The sequence below is a fragment of the Salvelinus alpinus genome, chromosome 5 (genome assembly GCF_045679555.1).
Source record: "Salvelinus alpinus chromosome 5, SLU_Salpinus.1, whole genome shotgun sequence".
In the NCBI taxonomy this organism is placed as follows: Eukaryota; Metazoa; Chordata; class Actinopteri; order Salmoniformes; family Salmonidae; genus Salvelinus; species Salvelinus alpinus.
Window position 1 is genome coordinate 25484142 of NC_092090.1, and position 27782 is coordinate 25511923.

The following is a 27782-nucleotide window of genomic DNA, read 5'->3' on the forward strand; positions in this document are numbered from 1 at the left end:
GTCAATGCAAATATTCCGGGTGGCCATTTGATTAATTGTTCAGCAGTCTTGGCTTGGGGGTAGAAGCTGTTACGGAGTGTTTTGGTCCTAGACTTGGTGCTCCGGTACCGCTTGCCGTGCGGTAGCAGAGAGAACGGTCTATAACTTGTGTGACTGGTGTCTTTGACAATATTTTGGGTCTTCCTCTGACACGCCTAGTATGTAGGTCCTGAATGGCAGGAAGCTTGGCCCCAGTGATGTACTGGGCCGTACGCACTACCCTCTGTAACGCCTTACGGTCGGATGCCGAGCAGTTGCCATGCCAGGCGGTGATGCAACCGGTCAGCATGCTCTCGATGGTGCAGCTGTAGAACTTTGTGAGGATCTGGGGACCCATGCCACATTTTTTCAGTCTCCTGAGGAGCAAAAGGTGTTGTCGTGCCCTCTTCGCGACTGTCTTGGTGTGTTTGGACCATGATAGTTAGTTGGTGATGTGGACACCAAGGAACTTGAAACTTTCGACCCGCTCCACTACAGTTTACACTTACAGTATTGTGTATTAGGTAAAAGGCTTCTGTAAACAAAAACACAAAATATAAAATGTTTTATATTGCAGCCCTTGCATTTAGTCTTTAATGTTCAGTCTTTTTAATAACTCTAAATGAGTCCATGGTGTCTGAAAATGGGATTTGAAAGACAAGATGGGCTGAGGCTGTCCAAGAGCGCATTACGTTTCCCTCTCTGGCCACACAGAATGATTTTGATATATCAACAACCCCCTCTCTGACTACCGGTGACTGTGGTTCTATTTCTATACAGCATAACCAGCAGATTTTGTCACATATAAAGTATGTGGCTTGTTGTGTTGTCACTTTTCTACACCAGTCCCCCTCTGCTCCGCTGTGTGTAGTCTTTATTCCTCTGTGTTGTCACTTTTCTACACCAGTCCCCATCTGCTCCACTGTGTGTAGTCTTTATTCCTCTGTGTTGTCACTTTTCTACACCAGTCCCCCTCTGCTCCACTGTGTGTAGTCTTTATTCATCTGTGTTGTCACTTTTCTTCACCAGTCCCCCTCTGCTCCGCTGTGTGTAGTCTTTATTCCTCTGTGTTGTCACTTTTCTACACCAGTCCCCCTCTGCTCCACTGTGTGTAGTCTTTATTCATCTGTGTTGTCACTTTTCTACACCAGTCCCCCTCTGCTCCACTGTGTGTAGTCTTTATCCCTCTGTGTTGTCACTTTTCTACACCAGTCCCCCTCTGCTCCACTGTGTGTAGTCTTTATTCCTCTGTGTTGTCACTTTTCTACACCAGTCCCCATCTGCTCCACTGTGTGTAGTCTTTATTCCTCTGTGTTGTCACTTTTCTACACCAGTCCCCCTCTGCTCCACTGTGTGTAGTCTTTATTCCTCTGTGTTGTCACGTTTCTACACCAGTCCCCCTCTGCTCCACTGTGTGTAGTCTTTATTCCTCTGTGTTGTCACTTTTCTACACCAGTCCCCCTCTGCTCCACTGTGTGTAGTCTTTATTCATCTGTGTTGTCACTTTTCTACACCAGTCCCCCTCTGCTCCACTGTGTGTAGTCTTTATTCCTCTGTGTTGTCACTTTTCTACACCAGTCCCCCTCTGCTCCACTGTGTGTAGTCTTTATTCCTCTGTGTTGTCACTTTTCTACACCAGTCCCCATCTGCTCCACTGTGTGTAGTCTTTATTCCTCTGTGTTGTCACTTTTCTACACCAGTCCCCCTCTGCTCCACTGTGTGTAGTCTTTATTCCTCTGTGTTGTCACTTTTTTACACCAGTCCCCCTCTGCTCCACTGTGTGTAGTCTTTATTCCTCTGTGTTGTCACTTTTCTACACCAGTCCACCTCTGCTCCACTGTGTGTAGTCTTTATTCCTCTGTGTTGTCACTTTTCTACACCAGTCCCCCTCTGCTCCACTGTGTGTTGTCTTTATTCCTCTGTGTTGTTGTGGCATGGCTTGTTGACTCTTTCAATAGGCGTGGATGGGTAATAAAGAGGGAGACATGCAACGCTCTGCTCTGCAGTTTGCACTGTGTGAACCGACCGGAGCTGTTGTCCTGCCCCAGGCTCTATTTGATGTAACATGATGTAGTCTGTGAGGCTCCACTCTCATTTGATGTTATCAGGGTTAGTGTGCAGTGAGACGGCAGGGAGAGGGAACTTGGTGGTGGGAGAGAGAGGGGGAGATGTTTATTGTTCATTTTATATTGTTTATTTCACTTTTATTTATTATCTATTTCACTTGCTTTGGCAATGTAACATATGTTTCCCATGCAGAGAGAGAGAGAGAGAGAGAGAGAGAGAGAGAGAGAGAGAGAGAGAGAGAGAGAGAGAGAGAGAGAGAGAGAGAGAGAGAGAGAGAGAGAGAGAGAGAGAGAGAGAGAGAGAGAGAGAGAGAGAGAGAGAGAGAGAGAGAGAGAGAGAGAGAGAGAGAGAGAGAGAGAGAGAGAGAGAGAGAGAGAGAGAGAGAGAGAGAGAGAGAGAGAGAGAGAGAGAGAGAGAGAGAGAGAGAGAGTCACTGAGCAGACCTGCAGAACCATATACTGACTGAGCATACAGTAGACGTTGCTCTGCTCTGTGTGTGTGTATTGACCTTGTTTAAACAAACAGCCAAGCGGCTCTCTGGGCCCTGGTGTGCTGGGTACACAGCAGGCCTGTATGTGAACAGGGCTGTGTGTGTGGGTGGGCCCTAAGCCGTGTCAGAGCAGAGACACCACTGAACGTCATGGGCCAGAAGCCGCCCATGACCTTGACCACCGCTGTTCCCGCTCCAACATCTCTCTCTCTTTCTCTCTCTCTTTCTCTCTCTCACACACACACACCCTCTAAGAGCTGTAGTTTACACCAGTGTGAGAATGCACTCGTATACACACACACACTCATATACACATGCATAGAGCCTTGCCATGGCAACACCAGAGAAACACAGGGAAACAACTTGGCAGAGGCATGCGCCTAAAGAACGTGTTGTGTTACAGTAGAGAGGGTCGGAGCTGAAGGGGGTGAGGAGCGAGGGGAAAGGGGAGGGAGAGGGTCGGAGCTGAAGGGGGTGTGGAGCGAGGGGAAAGGGGAGGGAGGGAGGGAGATGGTCGGAGCTGAAGGGGGTGTGGAGCGAGGGGAAAGGGGAGGGAGGGAGGTAGAGGGTCGGAGCTGAAGGGGGTGAGGAGCGAGGGGAAAGGGGAGGGAGGGAGGTAGAGGGTCGGAGCTGAAGGGGGTGAGGAGTGAGGGGAAAGGGGAGGGAGGTAGAGGGTCGGAGCTGAAGGGGGTGAGGAGCGAGGGGAAAGGGGAGGGAGGGAGGTAGAGGGTCGGAGCTGAAGGGGGTGAAGAGCGAGGGGAGGGAGGGAGGTAGAGGGTCGGAGCTGAAGGGGGTGAGGAGCGAGGGTAAAGGGGAGGGAGGTAGAGGGTCGGAGCTGAAGGGGGTGAGGAGCGAGGGTAAAGGGGAGGGAGGGAGAGGGTCGGAGCTGAAGGGGGTGAGGAGCGAGGGGAAAGGGGAGGGAGGGAGAGGGTCGGAGCTGAAGGGGGTGTGGAGGAGAGGTGAGGAGCGAGGGAAAGGGGAGGGAGGGAGAGGGTCGGAGCTGAAGGGGGTGTGGAGGAGAGGTGAGGAGCGAGGGAGAGGGTCAGAGCTGAAGGGGGTGAGGAGCGAAGGAAAGGGGAGGGAGGGAGAAGGTCGGAGCTGAAGTGGGTGTGGAGGTGAGGAGCGAGGGAGAGGGTCGGAGCTGAAGGGGGTGAGGAGCAAAGGAAAGGGGAGGGAGGGAGAGGGTCGGAGCTGAAGGGGGTGTGTAGGAGAGGTGAGGAGGGAGGGAGAGGGTCGGAGCTGAAGGGGGTGTGGAGGAGAGGTGAGGAATGAGGGAAAGGGAAGGGAGGTAGAGGTGAGGAGCTGAAGGGGGTGTGGAGGAGAGGTGAGGAGCTGAAGGGGGTGTGGAGGCGAGGGGAGGGAGGGAGAGGTGAGAAGCTGAAGGGGGTGTGGAGGAGAGGTGAGGAATGAGGGAAAGGGGAGGGAGGTAGAGGGTTGGAGCTGAAGGGGGTGTGGAGGAGAGGTGAGGAGCGAGGGAAAGGGGAGGGAGGTAGAGGGTTGGAGCTGAAGGGGGTGTGGAGGAGAGGTGAGGAGCGAGGGAAAGGGGAGGGAGGTAGAGGGTTGGAGCTGAAGGGGGTGTGGAGGAGAGGTGAGGAGCGAGGGAAAGGGGAGGGAGGGTGGATTTAGGCATGGTGAAACATGCCGCTCTCACTGTGAAGTTTGGCGGCCTTCGCTTCTGTTGGTGATACGGCGCCTAGCCCAGCCCTAGCCCCAGCCCAACCCAACCCATCCCTCAACACTTGTGTTTTGCCTTTTCAAAGGCTGTTTTAAATTTCTCCTTGTTGCTTGTCACCTTCCTCTCTCCGGGCCCTGCCGGCCAGGCTGTTTTCTCTTCTAATACTGGATCAGTGGAACAGATGCCACTGAGAACCAAAATAAGCCTCTCTTTATTTAGACCTGAATCTGTAATCGTATCCAGCAGTTTTTTATTTAGGTAACCTAGCAGGCAGCCTATGTATGTGTTCCAAATGGCATTCTAGTCCCTACATAGCGACCTGCTTTCAACCAGAGCCCTGGTCGAAAGTAGTGCACTTACTGCACTATGTAGGGAATAGGGTGGCTTTTGGATGTAGGGAATAGGGTGGCTTTTGGATGTAGGGAATAGGGTGGCTTTTGGATGTAGGGAATAGGGTGGATTTTGGATGTAGGGAATAGGGTGGCTTTTGGGACGCAGACCTATATCCAGCAGCAGCAGCAGTGCGGTGTGTGTCAGACATGTGACTGGTATTAATGTCAGCAGATTTAATATGACTACTGACTGACGTGATCCATCAGATCTTATTGACCAGCTGGTCCCAGAGGATTTGAGGATGTTAAAAAAGTGCAGAGACCACCCTCCCGTGGTATTTCACACCAACCATGGATTTGGTGGGGGATGTGAGGCGAGGAATGTGAAACAAGCAGGCAGAGAGTGCGTGTTTGTGTCTCTGTGAGTGTGTATGCATGTGTCTACTCTGCCTGTGTCTACATGTATGTGTGTCTGCATGTGTCTACTCTGCCTCTGTCTACATGTGTGTGTGTCTGCATGTGTCTACTCTGCCTGTGTCTACATGTGTGTGTGTCTGCGTGTGTCTACTCTGCCTCTGTCTACATGTGTGTGTGTCTGCATGTGTCTACTCTGCCTGTGTCTACATGTGTGTGTCTGCGTGTGTCTACTCTGCCTGTGTCTACATGTGTGTGTGTCTGCGTGTGTCTACTCTGCCTGTGTCTACATGTGTGTGTGTCTGCGTGTGTCTACTCTGCCTGTGTCTACATGTGTGTGTGTCTACTCTGCCTGTGTCTACATGTCTACATGTGTGTGTGTGTGTGTGTGTGTGTGTGTCTGCATGTGTCTACTCTGCCTGTGTCTATATGTGTGTGTCTACTCTGCCTGTGTCTACATGTGTGTGTGTCTACTCTGCCTGTGTCTACGTGTGTGTGTGTGTGTGTGTGTGTGTGTGTGTGTGTGTGTGTGTGTGTGTGTGTGTGTGTGTGTGTGTGTGTGTGTGTGTGTGTGTGTGTGTGTGTGTGTGTGTGTGTGTCTGCATGTGTACTCTGCCTGTGTCTATATGTGTGTGTGTGTGTCTGCATGTGTCTACTCTGCCTGTGTCTACATGTGTGTGTGTGTCTGCATGTGTCTACTCTGCCTGTGTCTACATGTGTGTGTGTGTCTGCATGTGTCTACTCTGCCTGTGTCTACGTGTGTGTGTGTGTGTGTGTGTGTGTGTGTGTGTGTGTGTGTGTGTGTGTGTGTGTGTGTGTGTGTGTGTGTGTGTGTGTGTGTGTGTGTGTGTGTGTGTGTCTACTCTGCCTGTGTCTATATGTGTGTGTGTGTCTGCATGTGTCTACTCTGCCTGTGTCTACATGTGTGTGTGTGTCTGCATGTGTCTACTCTGCCTGTGTCTACATGTGTGTGTGTGTCTGCATGTGTCTACTCTGCCTGTGTCTACGTGTGTGTGTGTGTGTGTGTGTGTGTGTGTGTGTCTAGTCTGCCTGTGTCTACGTGTGTGTGTGTGTGTGTCTGCATGTGTCTACTCTGCCTGTGTCTACGTGTGTGTGTGTGTGTCTGCATGTGTCTACTCTGCCTGTGTCTACGTGTGTGTGTGTGTGTGTGCATGTGTCTAGTCTGCCTGTGTCTACGTGTGTGTGTGTGTGTGTGCATGTGTCTACTCTGTCTGTGTCTACGTGTGTGTGTGTGTGTCTGCATGTGTCTACTCTGCCTGTGTCTACGTGTGTGTGTGTGTGTGTGTGTGTCTGCCTGTGTCTACGTGTGTGTGTCTGTATTTTTAGCTTATTCGCCCTCGCATGTGTTATGTTTACATAACACTTTACGTATTACAGTATTTGGAAAGGTGTAGCCTTGCTATGATGTTGGGACTGAAAAACGGAAATTGCAAAGAAAATAGTTATTTTGGAAGTAGTTTTAAATGTCAGAGGTTGCTAAATTAGCCAGCTCTGTCTTCTGTTTCTGTTCTGTTTAACCGTGTGGTGTTGACTCACTGGGAGTGCTGATGCAGGGCTTTTTCTACTCTACAGTCAGTTTTACCTGGTGTATTATTTCATTTGGAGCAGCCCACATCTGCTGAGTGTGTTTGATAACATGATGGCTTGCTACCAGACCTGGGCCTCGTGTTATAGACTAGAGACTGAGAGAAGCCTTGGTGTAGTAGGTCTTTACAGAAACTTCTACTCCAGACCTGGGCCTCGTGTTATAGACTAGAGACTGAGAGAAGCCTTGGTGTAGTAGGTCTTTACAGAAACTTCTACTCCAGACCTGGGCCTCGTGTTATAGACTAGAGACTGAGAGAAGCCTTGGTGTAGTAGGTCTTTACAGAAACTTCTACTCCAGACCTGGGCCTCGTGTTATAGACTCTAGAGACTGAGAGAAGCCTTGGTGTAGTAGGTCTTTACAGAAACTTCTACTCCAGACCTGGGCCTCGTGTTATAGACTCTAGAGACTGAGAGAGGCCTTGGTGTAGTAGGTCTTTACAGAAACTTCTACTCCAGACCTGGGCCTCGTGTTATAGACTAGAGACTGAGAGAGGCCTTGGTGTAGTAGGTCTTTACAGAAACTTCTACTCCAGACCTGGGCCTCGTGTTATAGACTAGAGACTGAGAGAGACCTTGGTGTAGTAGGTCTTTACAGAAACTTCTACTCCATACCTGGGCCTCGTGTTATAGACTCTAGAGACTGAGACAGGCCTTGGTGTAGTAGGTCTTTACAGAAACTTCTACTCCAGGATGAACTGCACGTGTTCAAAGTATTTTATGTGATCAGAGTATTTTGTTTAGAGACGCGAAAAGCACCTCAGTACGAAACATGGTTTCACAAAACAATAACAATGCTTGATTTCTGACCACGTTTTGTGCTGTAGTGCTCTTCACGTCCCTTCCTCTCTCTCTTTCTCCCCCCCGCGCTCTCACAGTTTCACACCCACACAGAAACATAAAGTCGCTAAATGCTGTCTGGAACACACATGGTGTGCTGTGAACTGTGAATAAACATTACAACGCCACACACTCACAGATTTACACGCACACTCACAGATTTACACGCACACACACACTCACAGATTTACACGCACACACACACTCACAGATTTACACGCACACACACACTCACAGATTTACACGCACACTCACAGATTTACACGCACACACACACTCACAGATTTACACTCACACACTCAGTCAGTCAGTCAGTCAGTACTCACTTCCATAGTCTGCTTCCATAGTCCGCTTGCCATATCTATACTAGTAATAACAGACCGTAAAGCACCTCATAAAGCCATGCCTACTGACTTTGAGCTTTTTGAAAGTAGAATTAAAGTTTTGTTTACGATCACAGGTAATTGTAATGATAATTATCACTAGTTAGCTATTAGATGTATTTCATGTTGATGGGGTTCTCTAGGGATTGAGGATGACCCAATAATAGGGGGATATTATATAGGAAGTAATGTTGATCGTATAAGCAACTTTCAGCACAAATGAAGAGAAGCTTTTTTGACATTTGGAGTTGCAGTCAGAGTCTGCACATCCATTGTCTCAGAGAGTCATTGCACTCTATTTCTTATGAGACTTTACCTTTCTGCTAGACTCACCTGGTTCCCTACAAAGACTAAACCTGTAGGGACAACATTAATACCACTATAAAGAGTAGTCCTGTAGGGACAACATCAATACCACTATAACAGCTGTGTTTCTGTATTCAGGTAGGGTTAAATCAATGCTACTTCTCCTATTTGCAGATCTAAGAGACCATTATAGTGCACCTCTCTTCCTCTCTTTAAAAGCTCTGAAGGACTAATCCATTACTAGGCTGGACTGTTCACCAACCCTGTCCGCTCAGCTGGGTGCCAATGTGTTGTGGATGCCACAGGCCCTATCCCTGACTCTGGCCTTCTTTCGACGGGCGAAATGGCACCGCCTCTGACGCTGATCGCCCGAAGTGTGTGTGTCACAGTGTGAGACAAGGATGTGACCTCGCACGCTTCGCCCCGGCCGTCCAAAAGCTTCTTAGCGTAGTCAGTGCAGGGTCAGGGAGGAGTCAGATTGTCTCCTAGGTATCAGCCTGTAGCCCGTAGGTCCAACAGGAGCAGGCTTAGAGGGCACACACACTTCCAAGACATCCAGCTAGGAATGACTTTAGGGGGCTTTCCCTGTCCCTTTAAGTTCTATCCTAAGCCTGTGTGTGCCCCTCTGCCAGGTGCTCTTGACTTAACCACCATGTACCATTGTTCTAATGCATGCAATAACAAAATGCTTTTGTTTTTGTTCATTAAAGCAGTGGCTGCATTTGATTAGTAAGCACCCAGTACTTCAGCATGAACAATGCATTGCGGAACTGGAAATTCTAACTGAGACAAATTATCCAGTACCACATCAACCTGAATTGGAAGTAGGCCTACTGCTCAGCTGTAATGTGTCTGCCGTGTGTTGAAAGGTTAAGAATCAAGAATCAAGTCAAATGGAACAGAACCGGTCTAATCACCCATACTCCATGTCTCCATGTGTTGCTGGTGCTTTCCTAGATGTGCCTGCCTGTATAAATAGGTGGAGCTGCAAAGCAGAGAGGAAAGTGACCTAACCTGGTTGAGTTGAGCCTGGCAGGGCTGCAGTGGCCAGCTGCTGGGCCTGCTTTTAATTTTTTTTGCCAGCTACCCTGAAGATGAATTAACCAGCCAGACCAGACCAGCCGGGCCTTGTAACCAGTAACTAGGCCTATGAGGAGCCAGGTCATAATAAACCCTGCCCCCTCTCGCACTCACTCACTCAGTCACTCACTCACTCACTCACTCACTCACTCACTCACTCACTCACTCACTCACTCACACAGAGGTCAGGGAGAGGGGGTGGGTTAGGGTTCACTGCGTAAACAAAGCCCCTGACCAGCATCGTCTTGCCGACTGTGTGTCCCGGGTACCTCACCTTCCTACCCCTATTCAGAACACTGAGGCTTTATGCTGATTAGAACCCTGCTCCTGTCTTCATTGTTATAGTAGTAGAGGTCTTTACCACCCTGTATGATACCCAGGGGACTCGTCTTCTCTCAAAGACCACTAAACATAACACAACCCCAACAGGCCCCCATACCTCTATTTTGACCCCGCTGGGTCCCAGCTATGTGTTTTAGTCAGAGAGAAAATAGTCTGAAAATTCAATAAAAACCAATGGAGTGGCTGATAGGATCTCTCCCCCCTAAGTGAGCACACACCACCACAGTCAAGCTTTCAGTTGGAGCTGGAAAGGAAAAGGATGTCCAATAATTGGTTTCAGAGAAAGTAAATATTTTGAAACCTAGCGGCATGTGATTTTTGGTGTTTGGTGTTTTTCTCAGGTACACTTGTTTCCATCCAGACCATAATTTCACTGTTTTGGTTGCTGTTGGTCTGTGGACCAACTGCATAATGACAACTCCCACCCTCAAACCCCCCTTCCCCCCCTTTCTTTTCTCCTTTTTTCTCCTTCCACACCTAACCTTTTTCTCTCTTTCCACAAACGGTAACGCCGGTGTGTGACGCAGGGTGGGGAGCAGGGGTAACCCTCCAGCTGCAGTGGAGCCAGGGGTTGGATGTGGCTTGGCTGGGTCGGGGAGGTGGGTACAGGGGAGGTGGTGGGTGGAAGTGGTGGTGGAGGGCCCCTGCCAAGCACAACATTCCTAACAGTAGTGGGATTGTGTTGCCGGTGTTTTCTCTGTCCCTCTGAGGAGTGGATGGAGGGGAGGGCCTCTCACCTGCATGGCAGGCTGGTGGCCATTTTGGCTCCTGAAAGAGCCAAGAAGGAGAGAGCAGCTGCACAGGCTGCCCAGGGCTCAGGCCAAGCTGGCACTGGCACCACAGCTGGATCAGGGTCATGGGCGTTGGTTGGCAATTTCACTGACAGGTTTATTCTAGAACCCTAAACCGCAGCTTCACCAATAAAAGGTGCTTTAAAAGGTGCACGATAGACCACACAGAATGAGTTGAAGATCATATCCGTGGTGACTTGTTTTTCCAAGTTTGCACTCCATTTAGCAAAGTTGTAGCCATTTAGCCATTTTGTTTCCGGTACTGTGGTGCACCAAAGAATGTCTTTCAAGATAGATTTTTTTTTCACTCCCTTTCCATTTCCATTTTCTTTCTCCTTTCTCTCTCGTGTTTTGAAAACGTGTCTCCTCGTTTTTTGGCTTGGTCTTTTTGGGTAGCTCCGACTTGTTGGGGATTTGTCTCGGAAAATACTGGGTCTGAGATGGTGGTTCCTCTGGAGAAGGGATTTTGGAGGTAATTGTGCACATGCGGGTTGTGATCCCTGTTAAAACAGAGAGTAGACAAAGGGGGAAATGATAAGGGTCTTTAGTTAGAGAAGGAGAACGTGTGTGTGCGCGTGTGTGTGTGTGTTGACCTGGTTGGAGGCCAAGTAAAGGGATCCAGATTAATCTCCAGAGATCCTTCCAGAAATTCCTGACTGACTGGGTTTTCACTTGAACGTTTGAAGCTGACATTTAGGCTAGACTCCCTCCAGAAAAGAGAGAAGTGGGCATTTGGAAGTAAAGGAAATGTGCAGATTGTCCTGGAAGTGCGATGCTCATATGGACTCTATCTACATACTCATGTTTTTTTGTGTGTTTTTTCTCCCCCCTTCCCTCCATATCTCTGCCTTGTCTCAGCTGATGGGCTACAACGAGAAGCCTGTCAACCTACAGATGTTCATCGGCACGGCAGACGACCGCTACCTCAGACCTCACGCCTTCTACCAGGTGCATCGGATCACTGGGAAAACGGTGGCCACCGCCAGCCAGGAGATCATCATCTCCAGCACCAAAGTTCTCGAGATTCCTCTGCTTCCCGAAAACAATATGTCTGCCAGGTGAGTGTCATGGTCGCTCAAGGATTACATTACTCAGTTGAATTGTGAGCGCTACCTCCTAGCACAGAGGAAGACCTTGAAAGTGTAAAAATAACAGTTTATGATCGAACAGGATCGTAATATCCACAGACAGACACACATACATACATACATACACACAGGAGGAATTTTATTTGTCTTAATTCAAACCAACAGGAAGGTTAAGTACAGCAGGAAAATATGAGAATTTCCCACCAAGCAGAATATTATGCTTACAATACACTTTATTCCCTTATTTATGGATCTACATTGACCACAGTATATATTTAGGCTTTTATTTCAAAGGCTCTGGTTTTCCAATATGTTTTGTCTTAGATTTGGTGTTTCCCTCACAGCTGTAGCATTAATAAATCAAATGTACTGCTTTTGCACTTTGTAATTTGACTCAGATGGATATTTTTTCACAATATGATGGCAAAGGTTTATTATGGAATTCGTTCAGCCTTTCATTCAGCCTAATGAATTGCTTAATTGATACCCAATCGGGGGGTGTTGCTTAGCTCCCCTCCCTATCTCTCTTGCAGTATTGACTGTGCTGGCATCCTGAAGCTGCGGAACTCAGACATTGAGCTGCGGAAGGGGGAGACTGATATCGGGCGGAAGAACACGCGTGTGCGAGTGGTGTTTCGTGTTCACATTCCCCAGCCCAATGGGAAGGTTCTCTCTCTACAGGCTGCATCCATCCCTGTGGAGTGTTGTGAGTGTCCAGATCCTGTTCAGATGCACACACACATACATACATGCAGTTGAAGTCGGAAGTTTATGATGGCATGGCTTTAGAAGCTTCTGATAGGCTAATTTACATAATTTGAGTCAATTGGAGGTGGACCTGTGGATGTATTTCAAGGCCTACCTTCAAACTCAGTGTCTTTTTGCTTGACATCATGGGAAAATCAAAAGAAATCAGCCATGACCTCAGACCTCCACAAGTCTGGTTCATCCTTGGGAGCAATTTCCAAACGCCTGAAGGTACCACGTACATCTGTGCAAACAATAGTACGCAAGTTTAAACACCATGGGACCACGCAGCCGTCATACCACTCAGGAAGGAGATGCGTTCTGTCTCCTAGAGATGAACGTACTTTGGTGCGAAAAGTGCAAATCAATCCCAGATCAACCGCAAAGGACCTTGTGAAGATGCTGGAAGAAACGGGTACAAAAGTATCTATATCCACAGTAAAATGAGTCCTATAACAACATAACCTGAAAGACCGCTCAGCAAGGAAGAAGCCACTGCTCCAAAACTGCCATAAAAAAAAACAGACTATGGTTTGCAACTGCACACGGGGACAAAGATTGTACTTTTTGGTCTGATGAAACAGAAATAGAACTGTTTGGCCATAATGAATGAAAACGGGGGAGGCTTGCAAGCCGAAGAACACCATCCCAACCGTGATGCACGGGGGTGGCAGCATCATGTTGTGGGGGTGCTTTGCTGCAGGAGGGACTGAAAAATTATGTCGATATATCGAAGCAACATTTCAAGACATCAGTCAGTAAGTTAAAGCTTGGTCGCAAATGGGGTCTTCCAAATGGACAATGACCCCAAGCATACTTCCAAAGTTGTGGTAAAATGGCTTAAGGACAACAAAGTCAAGGTAATTGGAGTGGCCATCACAGAGCCCTGACCTCAATCCTATAGAAAATTTGTGGGCAGACCTGAAAAAGCCTGTGCGAGCAAGGATCCTACAAACCGGACTCAGTTACACCATCTCTGTCAGGAGGAATGGGCCAAAATTCACCCAACTTATTGTGGGAAGCTTGTGGAAGGCTACCCGAAACATTTGACCCAAGTTAAAGAATTTAAAGGCAATGCTACCAAATACTAATTGAGTATGTAAACTTCTGACCCACTGGGAATGTGATGAAAGAGATAAAAGCTGAAATAAATCATTCTCTCTGCTATTATTCTGACATTTCACATTCTTAAAATAAAGTGGTGATCCTAACTGACCTAAGACAGGGAATTTTTACTAGGATTAAATGTCAGGAATTGTGAAAAACTGAGTTGAAATGTATTTGGCTACGGTGTATGTAAACTTCAACTGTACATACAGCCCTTTTCTCTCGCTTTACCCCCCCCCCCCCCCCCACTCATCTCTATTTTTCTCTGTCTCTTTCTATCTTTCTCATATGTACATTGCTGCCTATGTAAACCCCGCTCCTCTCCTCTATCCTCCCAGCCCAGCGTTCGGCCCAGGAGCTTCCCCAGGTAGAGAAGGCCAGTCTGACCGGCTGTCTGGTCAGCGGGGGAGAGGAGATGGTCATCACAGGATCCAACTTCTTCCCCGAATCAAAGGTCATATTCCTGGAGAAGGGCCCTGGTAAGAGACTTGTACACACAGCGTCTCACACACGGGGGAAATCCTTAGGGACATCCTTGCTGAGGAATGTGATTGTTTTTCTTGATTATTTGTATTATATTTTATTTGACTTTATTTTGTAAATTGTGTATACAGTATGCAGGGCTCCCTTGTAAAAGAGACGTTGGTCTCGATGGTGTTTCCCTGTTAAAATAATAGTAAAATAAAATATTGTTGACTCACAGGCTGACTCTTAATTCACATGGTCGAACAGTCCAACGGATCAGGAGAGATTATTTTTAGATTGTCCTCTTGCTACAATGGTCTTATATCAGATATATACTGTTTGGTTCATCCAAATTAAACAGCTCAGAATATCCACAGTAGCAAATACTCTGTAGTTTGGATCCAGTGAGTTGACCCAAGATCTGGGTTACTTTAGGTACTGTAGCTCCAGCTTAACATAACCATTGTTGTGTAGAAAACAGCGGGAGTGTAAGGACCCTTCTCAACATACTCTAGATAGAACGTCACCATCATCAATCACCTCCACAACACAGAGTTCAAACACGTTCCAATAGCTGATTTACTGACTGCGGAGGAAGAGTCAGACCCAACTAGATAGAAACACCTGGAAAAAGAACAGTCCCATGCCTGCTACAGCCCTGGGGTGCGTTCCACACCATGCTGCTATCCCGCCCACTAGCACTGCTCTACTATTTAAAGCACATCTCTTTTTCTGTCATCCATGGAATGTTACTACTGAGTTATAATACACACATAGAGCAAGAGCCACTAAAAATGGATCTGTCTCTTTTTCTAATCGTCTCTGTCCATCCCAAGAGAAAGATGGGTAGCATATCTGGCTACTGCTACTAACTGACACACAGGTTATCACACACTCACACAGTACAATCTACTGCTTACACCTGACTCCTCAGTCTCTCTCTAGTCCTTATCAGTGTTAATATTTAGCCCTGCCCTGACCTGTTTAGTGTATTAACTTAAGAAGAGAGAGTCTCTGAGTGTGGTCGGTCCTTCTGCTCATACTTTTCCTCTTCATTAATCGCTTGGGTTGAACTTAACTTACTACAACCCACTATTTAGACTCTCCCTCCTTTAACCCTTTCAATAATAAAACACAAGTATGGGCGGGTTCTAGAATGGAAACTGTGAAAGAGTGACAGCATTCTGTGAACCAGTCCCTGCCTGCCCACCATAGCTTTGTGAAAGAGGCCAAACTGAATCAAGTTCAAACACGGAGGAGAGTCAAGGGTGCTGTTACTTATTGACTAAGATACATTATTTTGAGAAATTGAGTGGAAACCTTTACCCTAGGAGTGGAGTGGAGGAAACTTGGGCCCTTCAAACATGATGTGTGTCATCATGGGGGAAAGAGAGAGATAATGATGATCTGGTTTGTGTAAATTGTCAATCGTCAAGGCTAATCCAGACACTTATTGCAGAACATGCCTGATTGGAGGGAGCGGATGGAGGGATGGAATAAAGAGAGGAGAGGAAGAGAGTAGTAATGACAGAGTTTTCCACCTCCTTCCATAAACAGTGGAATCACGTTGAGCGTGAAAGAGAAGTTTATTGTGGTTAGTTAGTTAATGTATAGTCAGTGTTTCCCCTAGAATGTTTTTCAGCAATGTTGGGGGGGGGTCTTCCAGGGGTCTTCCTGCAGGGGGTAGGGTGAGGACTTCATGCAGGGTGTGGTGGATGGGGTCTTCCTGGGGGAGTAGGATGGGGACTTCATGCGGGGGGTAGGGTGGGGTCTTCCTGTGGGGGGTAGGGTGGGGTCTTCCTGCGGGGGGTGGACGGGGTGGGGGAGTCTTCCTAGGGGGGTAGGATGGGGACTTCATGTGGGGGGTAGGGTGGGGTCATCCTGCGGGGGGTAGGGTGGAGTCTTCCTGCGGGGGGTAGGGTGGGGTCGTCCTGCGGGGGGTAGGATGGGGTCTTCCTGGGGGAGTAGGATGGGGTCTTCCTGCGGGGGGTAGGATGGGGTCTTCCTGCGGGGGGTAGGGTGGAGTCTTCCTGGGGGGTAGGATGGGGACTTCATGTGGGGGTAGGGTGGAGTCTTCCTGCGGGGGGTAGGGTGGGGTCTTCCTGCGTGGGGTAGGATGGGGTCTTCCTGGGGGGGGTAGGGTGGGGTCTTCCTGCGGGGGGTAGGGTGGGGTCTTCCTGCGGGGGGTAGGATGGGGTCTTCCTGGGGCATACAAATAAATGCAGTGGCGGCGCACCACTCCTAAATGCACAGAGGAGGAGTGGAGGGTTGGGTAACAGGGATCCCTAGCTCCAGGCACCAGTTGATAACAAGTACTACATTACGGTTTATGGAATCTCTACTGGACTCTCTTCTTGACTTGTTCAATTCCTATTTTTAAGATTATAAAAGTCACTTTGAAAATAAACGTTTGCTAAATGACCATATTATATTTTTATTACAAGCAGTAATGGAGGTCTTTTAGTGAGTTGGTTGTCCATCTAGTTTACCAGTTCTTTGTGGGCTTCAGTTAGTTATGTCAATGGACTGGGCTGCACTGCAGATAGGGGAGGAGGGAGAGAGGTAGTTGAAGGGGAGCCATAATGATGCAGGCAGGCGAACTCTGGTCCATCTGGCTACAGCAGGTCTGTCAGTGTGAGGTCTGGTCTTTGGCTCGTTCGCTCATCTCCTAATGCTAGGAAAAGCAGAAAGGTCCTTTCCCTCTGTCCAGATGAAACAGGATCACATCCATTGGCTTCATGCTAACTTCTATCACTTTATTACCTGCTCTGGGGGAGGGAGAGAGCAGTTTGGCTCAGAGGAAGGGGAATATGAAAAAGGCATTATTATTATTCTGAGGGGAAAAAATATTATTTGACCAGAGTGAACCTCATCAAACAGAGGAAAAGGACCCCTAGATGGAATGACTGACTATACTGACTGACTCTACTGACTAACTCTACTGACTGACTATTTTGGCCTACTGACTCTACTGGCTTACTGACTCTACTGGCTTAGTGACTGACTGTACTGTACTGACTATACTGGCTTACTGGCTCTACTGGCTTACTGACTGACTGTACTGTACTGTACTGTACTGACTATACTGGCTTACTGGCTCTACTGGCTTACTTGACCCACTGTACTGTACTGACTATACTGACTGACTCTACTGACTGACTATTTTGGCCTACTGACTCTACTGACTTACTGTACTGTACTGACTATACTGGCTTACTGGCTCTACTACTGACTTACTGACTGACTGTACTGTACTGACTTTACTGGCTCTACTGTACTTACTGACTCTACTGACTGACTCTACTGTAATGACTACTGTAGGGCCTTGATGAGGGCAGAAGGCGAGTGGAGGATGATGTAAAAAAAATGGTTGAATTGAAATTGCATTTAACACACCAGGCATCAGTGTTTTTCCTTTCTTCCATACAAAAGGTCTACAAGCTACAGTTATTCTAGCTGTCTGAATAGCTTAGCCCTCATTGTTTTGGTAGATATCATAACACATGGACGTGTTTTTAACTCTGAGAGAGGGGTGGATATAGAACATGTTTTTTCTCTGAGAGGGAGGGGTGGATGGATGTGTTTTCTCTCCGTCATCAGGTAGGTTCCTGTTGGAGCTTGTTTAGTGGTGGGCGAAGGACGGTGGCAGTACATGTGGGGCCCTCTCCCTCCTCTCTCCTGCCTATTGAATGTCAACATGTGCTGCAGAAATACACTCAGTATGCTGAAGTCAGACAGAGCTAAGGCACCCAAGGTCATTATTCAGTCATTACCAGAAAGCTGACTCAGATACCTAGAGGAGTAGCTAGAGCCCCCCTTTCACAAAAAGAGAAGGAACCTTCCAGTAGAGATACAATAGCCTAAAGTGGCTTATGTCATAAACCTGTTCTGTTTCATTCTGTGGGACGGTGGAATCTCCACTGAGCTCTATAGAAGAGTCTAATGCACCACAGGATTACTGGGGCAAAGACTGTCATCTGCCTCTATTAGGATGAGATCAAGGGCCTTCCTAACTAAAGTAGTATGTTATCTCTCTGAACAGTTATCAGTTAAGAGGAGATCAGAGTAGGGCCATCTATTATAGATGGCTATTAGAAGGGGAAGCGTTTGGAAAGAAAAGCAGAATACTGTAGATGTACAGGACTTAGCCTATAACTACAGTACAGCTATAAGGTCCCATTGTAAAGATGGGGAGTCTTTCAGCAGGCATTAGGGCAGATTGTTTTGGGGAAGCCCTTTGGTTAAGTGGAGAAGTAACACAGGTGCAGTCAGATGTAATCAGATCCATATGTGACGTTATGAACAGCATGAAACAGCCCCATTTTCAATTGCAAGTTAGTGTGGCATCATGCCATTTCAAAAAAGTTGTAGCTACTTTTGTGACTGCAGTAGTTGTGCAGTAGTAGCTGAATACATTTCTGATTTAGTAGTTGTGATGATGGTGACTTCTCCTTAAGCCCTGCAGCCCGTTATAATTCTCTCAACTGTTTTTCTGAATGGCTGGATGCCTAAGATGTCTGGCCAGATCATTAGATCTGTAGGAGGAAAACTGGAAAATAAGAGGATATTTCCTTTCCTAAGCCAGCCAGAACTCTGGCAGCGCAACGTAGCCTAGCGCATGGTGGACCGACCGGCGGAGGGAGGCAGGGATTTTAAATAAATAGAGAGTTATTCCACTCGTCTCTCCATAATGTTAACCAGGCAAGACAAACAGCAGGATATTTAGACTTTGATTACTTTTTAATAGCTGTAAAAATACTCTCCACTGAGTTTTTGTGTCCATAAAGATGACATCATTGAGATTGAAAAACTATCCAAGATGGCGTAGCAGTGTAGACGTGTTTCTTTAGTCCTCTCGTGTACGTTTGTATTTTTTCGTATTTCTTGTATATATTTTAACATTTTTTTTTTCTATCTCTTTTCGATTTTTAATTCGATTATACCTTCCGGTAACCTACCTCACCCAATGTGATACGGAATCGCTATTATTTTTTAACTTTGGAACACTTTCAAGAACCCCCAGTAGCTAACCAGCTAATCAGCTACAAGCTAATTTAGCCATTTTTTGCCGCTGCTAGCAGCTTTTACCTTCTGCACAGACACCAGCCCTGTTATTAGCCTGGATATTACTCACCAATTTACCAGCATCGGACTGTCTCTCGACAACAACGCCGGATTCCTGCCGTAATCCCTGAGCCACTACTTCTGATCCTCACAGCTAGCTTGCAGCTAGCGCAGCTAGCGCCACTGCCACGAAGCTAGCACCAGTTAGCAAACACAATTCTACAATTCACAACCTCTCTTTCGCCATCGCCATCCGGCTTGGATTCTCTGTCGACACGACCACGTCTGGTCTGCAGACGAATACCCCATCCGCTGTGCCCTCAACCGGCCTCCGTCTGAGCAGACCCCCTCCGTCTGAGCAGACCACCCCCCGGGCTACTAACTTTAAACGCCGCGTGCTAGCTTAGTGGAGGCCTCCCTGCTCCATCTACGGCTGCCCCCTGGACACTATGATCACTTGGCTACATAGCTGATGCCTGCTTGACTGTCCATTAATTCACGGTACTCCATTCTGTTTATTTGTGTTTTATCTGTCGGCTCTGTGCTTTAACTCAGGATCTGTGTGTAGTTAATCCGACCCTCTCTGCCTAGTCGTCGCCATTTTTACCTGTTGTTGCTGTGTTAGTGGACTAGCTGCTGTTATCTTACCTGTTGTTTTAGCTAGCTCTCCCAATCAAGACCTGCAATCACTTTATGCCTTATTGTATGTCTCTCTCAAATATCAATATGCCTTGCATACTGTTGTTCAGGCTGGTTATCATTGTTTTGGTTTGCAATGGACCCCGTAGTTCCACTCTCCGTACCTCTGATACCTCCTTTGTCCCACCCCCCACACATGCGGTGACCTCACCCATTGAGACCAGCATGTCCAGAGATACAACCTCTCTTATCATCACCCAGTGCCTGGGCTTGCCTCCGCTGTACCCGTGCCCCACCATACCCCTGTCTGCACATTATGCCCAGAATCTATTCTACCACGCCCATAAATCTGCTCCTTTTATTCCTTGTCCCCAACGCTCTAGGCGACCAGTTTTGATAGCCTTTAGCCGCACCCTCATCCTACTACTCCTCTGTTCCTCGGGTGATGTGGAGGTAAACCCTGGCCCTGCATGTCCCCAGTCACCCTCATTTGTTGACTTCTGTGATCGAAAAAGCCTTGGCCTCATGCATGTCAACATCAGAAGCCTCCTCCCTAAGTTTGCCTTACTCACCGCTTTAGCACACTCTGCCAACCCTGATGTCCTTGCCGTGTCCGAATCCTGGCTTAGGAAGGCCACCAAAAATTCTGGGATTTCCATACCCAACTATAACACTTTCCGTCAAGATAGAACTGCCAAAGGGGGAGGAGTTGCAATCTACTGCAGAGATAGCCTGCAAAGTTCTGTCATACTTTCCAGGTCTATGCCCAAACAGTTCGAACTTCTAATTTTAAAAATTAATCTCTCCAGAAATAAGTCTCTCACTGTTGCCGCCTGCTACCGACCCCCCTCAGCTCCCAGCTGTGCCCTGGACACCATCTGTGAATTGATCGCTCCCCATCTAGCTTCAGAGTTTGTTCTGTTAGGTGACCTAAACTGGGATATGCTTAACACCCCGGCAGTCCTACAATCTAAGCTTGATGCCCTCAATCTCACACAAATCATCAAGGAACCCACCAGGTACAACCCTAAATCCGTAAACATGGGCACCCTAATAGACATTATCCTGACCAACCTGCCCTCCAAATACACCTCTGCTGTCTTCAATCAAGATCTCAGCGATCACTGCCTCATTGCCTGTATCCGCCACGGGTCCGCGGTCAAACGACCACCCCTCATCACTGTCAAACGCTCCCTAAAACACTTCTGCGAGCAGGCCTTTCTAATCGACCTGGCCCGGGTACCCTGGAAGGATATTGACCTCATCCCGTCAGTTGAGGATGCCTGGTCATTCTTTAAAAGTTACTTCCTCACCATATTAGACAAGCATGCTCCGTTCAAAAAATGCAGAACCAAGAACAGATATAGCCCTTGGTTCACTCCAGACCTGACTGCCCTCGACCAGCACAAAAACATCCTGTGGCGAACTGCAATAGCATCGAAGAGCCCCCGCGATATGCAACTGTTCAGGGAAGTCAGGAACCAATACACGCAGTCAGTCAGGAAAGCAAAGGCCAGCTTTTTCAAGCAGAAATTTGCATCCTGTAGCTCTAACTCCAAAAAGTTCTGGGATACTGTAAAGTCCATGGAAAACAAGAGCACCTCCTCCCAGCTGCCCACTGCACTGAGGCTAGGTAACACGGTCACCACTGATAAGTCCGTGATAATCGAAAACTTCAACAAACATTTCTCAATGGCTGGCCATGCCTTCCTCCTGGCGACTCCAACCTTGGCCAACAGCCCCGCCCCCCCCGCTGCTACTCGCCCAAGCCTCCCCAGCTTCTCCTTTACCCATATCCAGATAGCAGATGTTCTGAAAGAGCTGGAAAACCTGGACCCATACAAATCAGCTGGGCTTGACAATCTGGACCCCCTATTTCTGAAACTGTCCGCCGCCATTGTCGCACCCCCTATTACCAGCCTGTTCAACCTCTCCTTCGTATCATCTGAGATCCCCAAGGATTGGAAAGCTGCCGCGGTCATCCCCCTCTTCAAAGGGGGAGACACCCTGGACCCAAACTGTTACAGACCTATATCCATCCTGCCCTGCCTATCTAAGGTCTTCGAAAGCCAAGTCAACAAACAGATCACTGACCATCTCGAATCCCACCGTACCTTCTCCGCTGTGCAATCCAGTTTCCGAGCCGGTCACGGGTGCACCTCAGCCACGCTCAAGGTACTAAACGATATCATAACCGCCATCGATAAAAGACATTACTGTGCAGCCGTCTTCATCGACCTGGCCAAGGCTTTCGACTCTGTCAATCACCATATTCTTATCGGCAGACTCAGTAGCCTCGGTTTTTCTAATGACTGCCTTGCCTGGTTCACCAACTACTTTGCAGACAGAGTTCAGTGTGTCAAATCGGAGGGCATGTTGTCCGGTCCTCTGGCAGTCTCTATGGGGGTACCACAGGGTTCAATTCTCGGGCCGACTCTTTTCTCTGTATACATCAATGATGTTGCTCTTGCTGCGGGCGATTCCCTGATCCACCTCTACGCAGACGACACCATTCTGTATACTTCCGGCCCTTCCTTGGACACTGTGCTATCTAACCTCCAAACGAGCTTCAATGCCATACAACACTCCTTCCGTGGCCTCCAACTGCTCTTAAACGCTAGTAAAACCAAATGCATGCTTTTCAACCGTTCGCTGCCTGCACCCGCACGCCCGACTAGCATCACCACCCTGGACGGTTCCGACCTAGAATATGTGGACATCTATAAGTACCTAGGTGTCTGGCTAGACTGCAAACTCTCCTTCCAGACTCATATCAAACATCTCCAATCCAAAATCAAATCTAGAGTCGGCTTTCTATTCCGCAACAAAGCCTCCTTCACTCACGCCGCCAAACTTACCCTTGTAAAACTGACTATCCTACCGATCCTCGACTTCGGCGATGTCATCTACAAAATAGCTTCCAATACTCTACTCAGCAAACTGGATGCAGTTTATCACAGTGCCATCCGTTTTGTTACTAAAGCACCTTATACGACCCACCACTGCGACCTGTATGCCCTAATCGGCTGGCCCTCGCTACATGTTCGTCGTCAGACCCACTGGCTCCAGGTCATCTACAAGGCTATGCTAGGTAAAGTGCCGCCTTATCTCAGTTCACTGGTCACGATGGCTACACCCACCCGTAGCACGCGCTCCAGCAGGTGTATCTCACTGATCATCCCTAAAGCCAAAACCTCATTTGGACGCCTTTCCTTCCAGTTCTCTGCTGCCTGCGACTGGAACGAATTGCAAAAATCTCTGAAGTTGGAGACTTTTATCTCCCTCAACAACTTTAAAAATCTGCTATCCGAGCAGCTAACCGATCGCTGCAGCTGTACATAGTCCATCTGTAAACTACCCACCCAATTTACCTACCTCACCCCCCATACTGCTTTTATTTATTTACTTTTCTGCTCTTTTGCACACCAGTATCTCTTCTTGCACATGATCATCTGATGATTTATCACTCCAGTGTTAATCTGCTAAATTGTAATTATTCGATTTATTGCCTACCTCATGCCTTTTGTACACATTGTATATAGATTCTCTTTTTTTTCTACCATGTTATTGACTTGTTTATTGTTTACTCCATGTGTAACTCTGTGTTGTTGTCTGTTCACACTGCTATGCTTTATCTTGGCCAGGTCGCAGTTGCAAATGAGAACTTGTTCTCAACTAGCCTACCTGGTTAAATAAAGGTGAATTTTTTATTTTTTTTTTTATAAATAAAAATGTTTCTGGTCCCCCAGCCAGAACCAATTGAAATCTCTCTGCTTTTCGAAGATTTTCTGTGGTTCATACTGAGCCATGTCTGCTGGGGCAGGGAGTCTTACACTGACATGATGATCATTAGGAAAATAGACAGTAACCCAGAAGATATATTACACAAGACTTAAAGATGGGTCTGAAATATAGTGCAATGATCATAGATTGTCTTCATAATTAGGTTCTTTGGCCGGAGTGTATTGCATGTCAGGTGCATTGAGCTACTTGACTTATTCAACTCAGCATTACTGTATGATCTTTAGATTTAATGGTCTTGGATTTCTATTTGAAAACTATTTGACAGATACTATAATTCACTTCCTCCCAGATTCACATTGATATAGGAATTAGTCCAAGAGCTGGTAATTCAATTAGGGGAGGATTTGATGGTCCTTCGTGTCAAATGTGTCTGTTGACTCCATCTGTTTGTGGAGGAGGAGGAGGTGGGTTGACTCTATGCTGAATCCCTATGGGTGCCATTCTGCCATGTATTCATTAATTCACACATCATTTGAAAAGCAGACCAAGAGCCGAATGCATTGTCTCTCGCCAGGCCCAGCCTGGAGTGGGAATGCTGTGATCTTGCCGTCTGTCAAAATGGAGTCCTACAATGTGTTTTACTCATCTGTCATGTCTTCTCCCTCTCTTTTTGTCTTTTTAGATGGAAGACCCCAGTGGGAAGTGGAGGCGAAAATCATCCGTGAGAAAAGTCAAGGAGTAAGTAGAACATAAGCTTTCTACACCTCTCTGTAGCTTAGCTGTCACAAACATGATGTATATTATTCTGTATCATTAGGCTATATTTTTACAGCTGTTATATTGATGTAGCATTATTCATGAATTATTACTAAATTATCCTGACTAATGTGAATGTCTGTGAAAAGTGGAAACGTTGACTGTGTTGGTTCCTTCTCCCAGTCGAGCGTCGTAGTGGAGGTCCCTCCCTACCACAGTAAGACCGTGACCTCGGCTGTTCAGGTGCACTTTTACGTGTGTAACGGCAAACGGAAAAGGAGCCAATCACAACGCTTCACTTACCTGTCAGGTAGGAGGATCTACATTCTACACCAATCTTGAATTGCAAGTCTTTAGAATCACTGGCGGTTGTGTTCCACTGCAGATGGTTAGATCTGGCAACACGTGATGTTTAGCTAACATCTCATCAACCACATTTATATGATGTAGCAATTGTGTCGTATGTGTGGCAGTGGGAGTGTTCTAAAGACATACTGGAACAGGATCATGTGGAGTCACGTTGAAACCTGCTTTTCACTCCTCTGTTGACCTCTCAGGGGGATTGACAGAAAGCAGATACAGCCATGGAAAGCAGTAGCACACGCATACAAACATACACACACTGCCGAGGATCCTGCTTTTGGGCTTAGCTAACTAACCCGGTTTTGGAGAGCTTTGAACTTTCCCTCCCAGTTTGCATAGCTGTGGTTAAAGAAGGGGCACCTCCACTAACAGTTACATGTGCACCTGCCAACTGTTCATGTAAAGCACCATGAAACTTTATTGCTGTCTATTTCTGATGTGTATTTGCATTGAAGTTTTAGTATGCAAATCTTTGCTCTCCAGGAACATTTTATTACACACAGGAATTGTGGGAATTTCAAACGGTGTTGTTTGCCTAAAATGAAATCTCTCCGAGGCTGAATTTTCTTAATTTTTTTTTACGTGGATTCTACAGTTTCCTAATGTTTTTCATTAAGTCAAATCCCTGCATAGTTACTTGATATTGTTATTGTTTTCCAACAATAACGTCAAACCAACGTTAGTCAAAACGAAAACTGTGTTGGCGGAATATAATGACAAGTGAGCAATTTCTGATATCTACCACAGCAGTGTGTGTGTTTAGATGTGTATGTGGCCCTCCACCCACTCTCCGTTTGCAGCACGTCGCCCACTCTTCAAGTGCTTCCTGTTTTCCACGCTACCCTACCAGGACAGCCAATTAGAGCACAGCACAGGAAGCCTGCTCTGTCAGTATAGACGCCACTATTGTTACCACGGACACCGCAGGCTTAATTGTGGCGTCACCGGCCCACCAATCACACTGTGCTACCTAGTGTGCGTGGGTAGTAGGGCCCTGGCTGGCCCGGTTTAGGGATGAACTGTGAGAAAAGAGCATCAGTTATCTTCTGAGATCCCTTAGAGAAGATGTCATGATTAGAATGTGTAGGGTTCTCAGGTGTTCCTGGTCAGGTGGTCAAGACAAGAAAAGCTTTGTCATTAGGGTTGGCCAAATATGGATAGGTGCTGTCAGCATAGTCCAGAGGAAGACCCTTCTGTCTCTACAATATCGCAGTGCCTTTCCCCTTCAAAACGAAAACATGTAAAAAAGCACCATTTAACCCAATCTATCACAGTATCTCTGTCCCTTCCCCCTCAGACACAAGTCTTCCTGGCTGTATTCTCTCAGTAACATGCCTGTCAGAGGGAGGGCCATGGGAGGTAGTAGGGGTGCTAGGGGCTGTGAACTGGTTTGTCCTCCTCCTGGTTTCAGCATGGCTGGAAGGCATTTTGCTTCTCCCCATACTGCAGTCAACATGATGGCACCCAAACCCAACAACATATGCTCCCTCTCTCTGATTCAGAGCTGGGTCAAAATAAAACCCTGCCCGGTCACAAGCACCAGATTGGGAAATAGGTTACTGATTGGTACACAGCAGAGTTGTGCTATGCACTGTTGTAAAGGTGCTCCGTTTAAGTAAAGATTTCTAATCTAGTTAACACATACATTCTGAACTTGTGTGAACCACAGTGCTTTGACTTGGTGGATGTTGATTGGGAAGTTAATCCTGAGATTTGGCTATTTGTGGTGTTCCAGAATTTGGAAAAATAAATGAGTACTGCCTTGTGTTTTTCATTTTCTGTTGTTCATAATCATCACATACGTCACCAAAATATTTATGGCTGCAATGAAAGATTTTAATATATTAATGCTGGTATCATGTGAATGGCAATGTGTTGGTTTCCCGTACTGAGTGTCTCTCTCTCTCTCTCTCTCTCTCTCCCTCTTTGTCTACCGCCCTCCCTCCCTCTCTCTCTCTCGCTCTCACTCTCTCTCTCTCGCTCACTCTCACTCACTGTCTCCAGTCCTGGTGAAGCAGGAGCACAACAGAGAAGAGATGGAAGGGCCCCCTGCTGTGCCCCCCATGCCTGGTATGTCCATGCCCCTGGCCCATGCTGCCAGCCTGGTCTGCAGTACCCACACCCAGCTACCTTCCCCTGAGCAGGGCCACCCACCGGACGGCCTTCTGTCCAGCTCTCCCCGGGGCCTGGCTGCGGGCCCCGGCTCCAGCCTCCATACTCTGCAGCCTGCCTGCCCCCTCATGGGCTCCCCCTCCTTCCAGCACCTGCCTCACCTCCAGGGCCGAGGCCTCCACACGCCTGCTGACTGCCACATGACGTTCCATCCGGGCCCAGCCCCTCCCAACAGGCCCTCCTACCAACACCATCCTATGCAGCAGAGTCACACCCACCCCGGCCACCTAAGCAACCTAAATCCCAACCTGCCCTACAATGGCCAGCCCAGCCTTTCCATGAACACTGGGGGTCCGCAGGGCTATGAGAGGATGCCTTACCACCAGCAGCAGTCTGACCCTGGGGCCTCCCACCCCCACCCCATGGGGCTGGGTATGGTGTACCACTCCTCCCCATCTACCTCCACCCAGCAGGCCTCCAGCCCCCACAGCCCCATCTCCACGGCGCCCCACAGCCAGCCCATGACCCACTCCTCATCTCACCTGCTCTCCATGGGCTACCACTGCCCCCCCAACCCCAGCCAGGTGCCCTCGCCCACCCGACCCATCCACCCCATGGGCCAGCCCTCACCCACCCACCCCAACCATCCGATGCAGCCCTCCCCCCAGCTGCAGAGAGCTATGGGGGGCTACCACCCCACCAGCCAGAGGTCTGCCTCCTGTCCCACTACATCCAGTGCCCCTCCAGCCCACATGGTTGCCTCGCCCCATTCCGGGCCATCCTCCCCCCAGCTCCACTCCCTGCCCTACCAGTCTCCCACCTCCCCCTCCCCCACCGGCAGCCCTCTGGGCCCCCCAGCACACAGTCCCCAGGCCAGCAGCCCTGTCATGTCCAGCCTGTCCCCAGGCTCATGCAGCAGCAACCCCGTGCAGCAGCACCCCCTTGCCCCCCAGCAGAGCCCCTTCCCTATGGAGGGGGAGAGTGTGAACATCAAGCAGGAGCCGGAGGAGAGAGAGCCCACCTTCAGATCCATCGGCCTGCAGGACATCACATTGGACGACGGTAAGACACAGCTCTGTCTGTCAGCCTCTCCATCTCTCTATGTGTCTGTACTCACTACACTCTCTCTGTATCTCATTCTCTCTTGATTAGAGGGAATTTAAAAGCCCTTACATTTTATTATTTTATTATCCTTTTAGAATAAAAAAAAAGTTGCATTACATTACATTGTTGCATAGCATCCAGCTAACACGTGTTTTACAAAAATGCTTGTTTTATAACACTGTAAAAAGATACCTTCCACCAGTTAGTGAATTCTCCTGGGTGAAATGATGTCTCGTTGTAGTGATTTGTA

At 47.9% G+C, this 27782-nt stretch overlaps 1 protein-coding gene across 3 annotated transcripts in view; it reads left to right on the plus strand.

Annotated features, from left to right (window-relative positions):
• The window catches only part of LOC139575801 (nuclear factor of activated T-cells, cytoplasmic 3-like), an 88765-nt gene that overhangs the window by 44419 nt on the left and 16564 nt on the right, over positions 1-27782 (plus strand). For 2 of the 3 annotated variants that reach the window (XM_071401115.1, XM_071401117.1), the window contains exons 4-9: positions 11202-11401; positions 11941-12137; positions 13624-13764; positions 23880-23935; positions 24137-24263; positions 26321-27490. In XM_071401115.1, coding sequence (XP_071257216.1) covers positions 11202-11401; positions 11941-12137; positions 13624-13764; positions 23880-23935; positions 24137-24263; positions 26321-27490 — 1891 coding nt within the window. The remainder of the gene's footprint in view (positions 1-11201; positions 11402-11940; positions 12138-13623; positions 13765-23879; positions 23936-24136; positions 24264-26320; positions 27491-27782) is intronic. The other variant, XM_071401116.1, reaches the window with a different exon arrangement.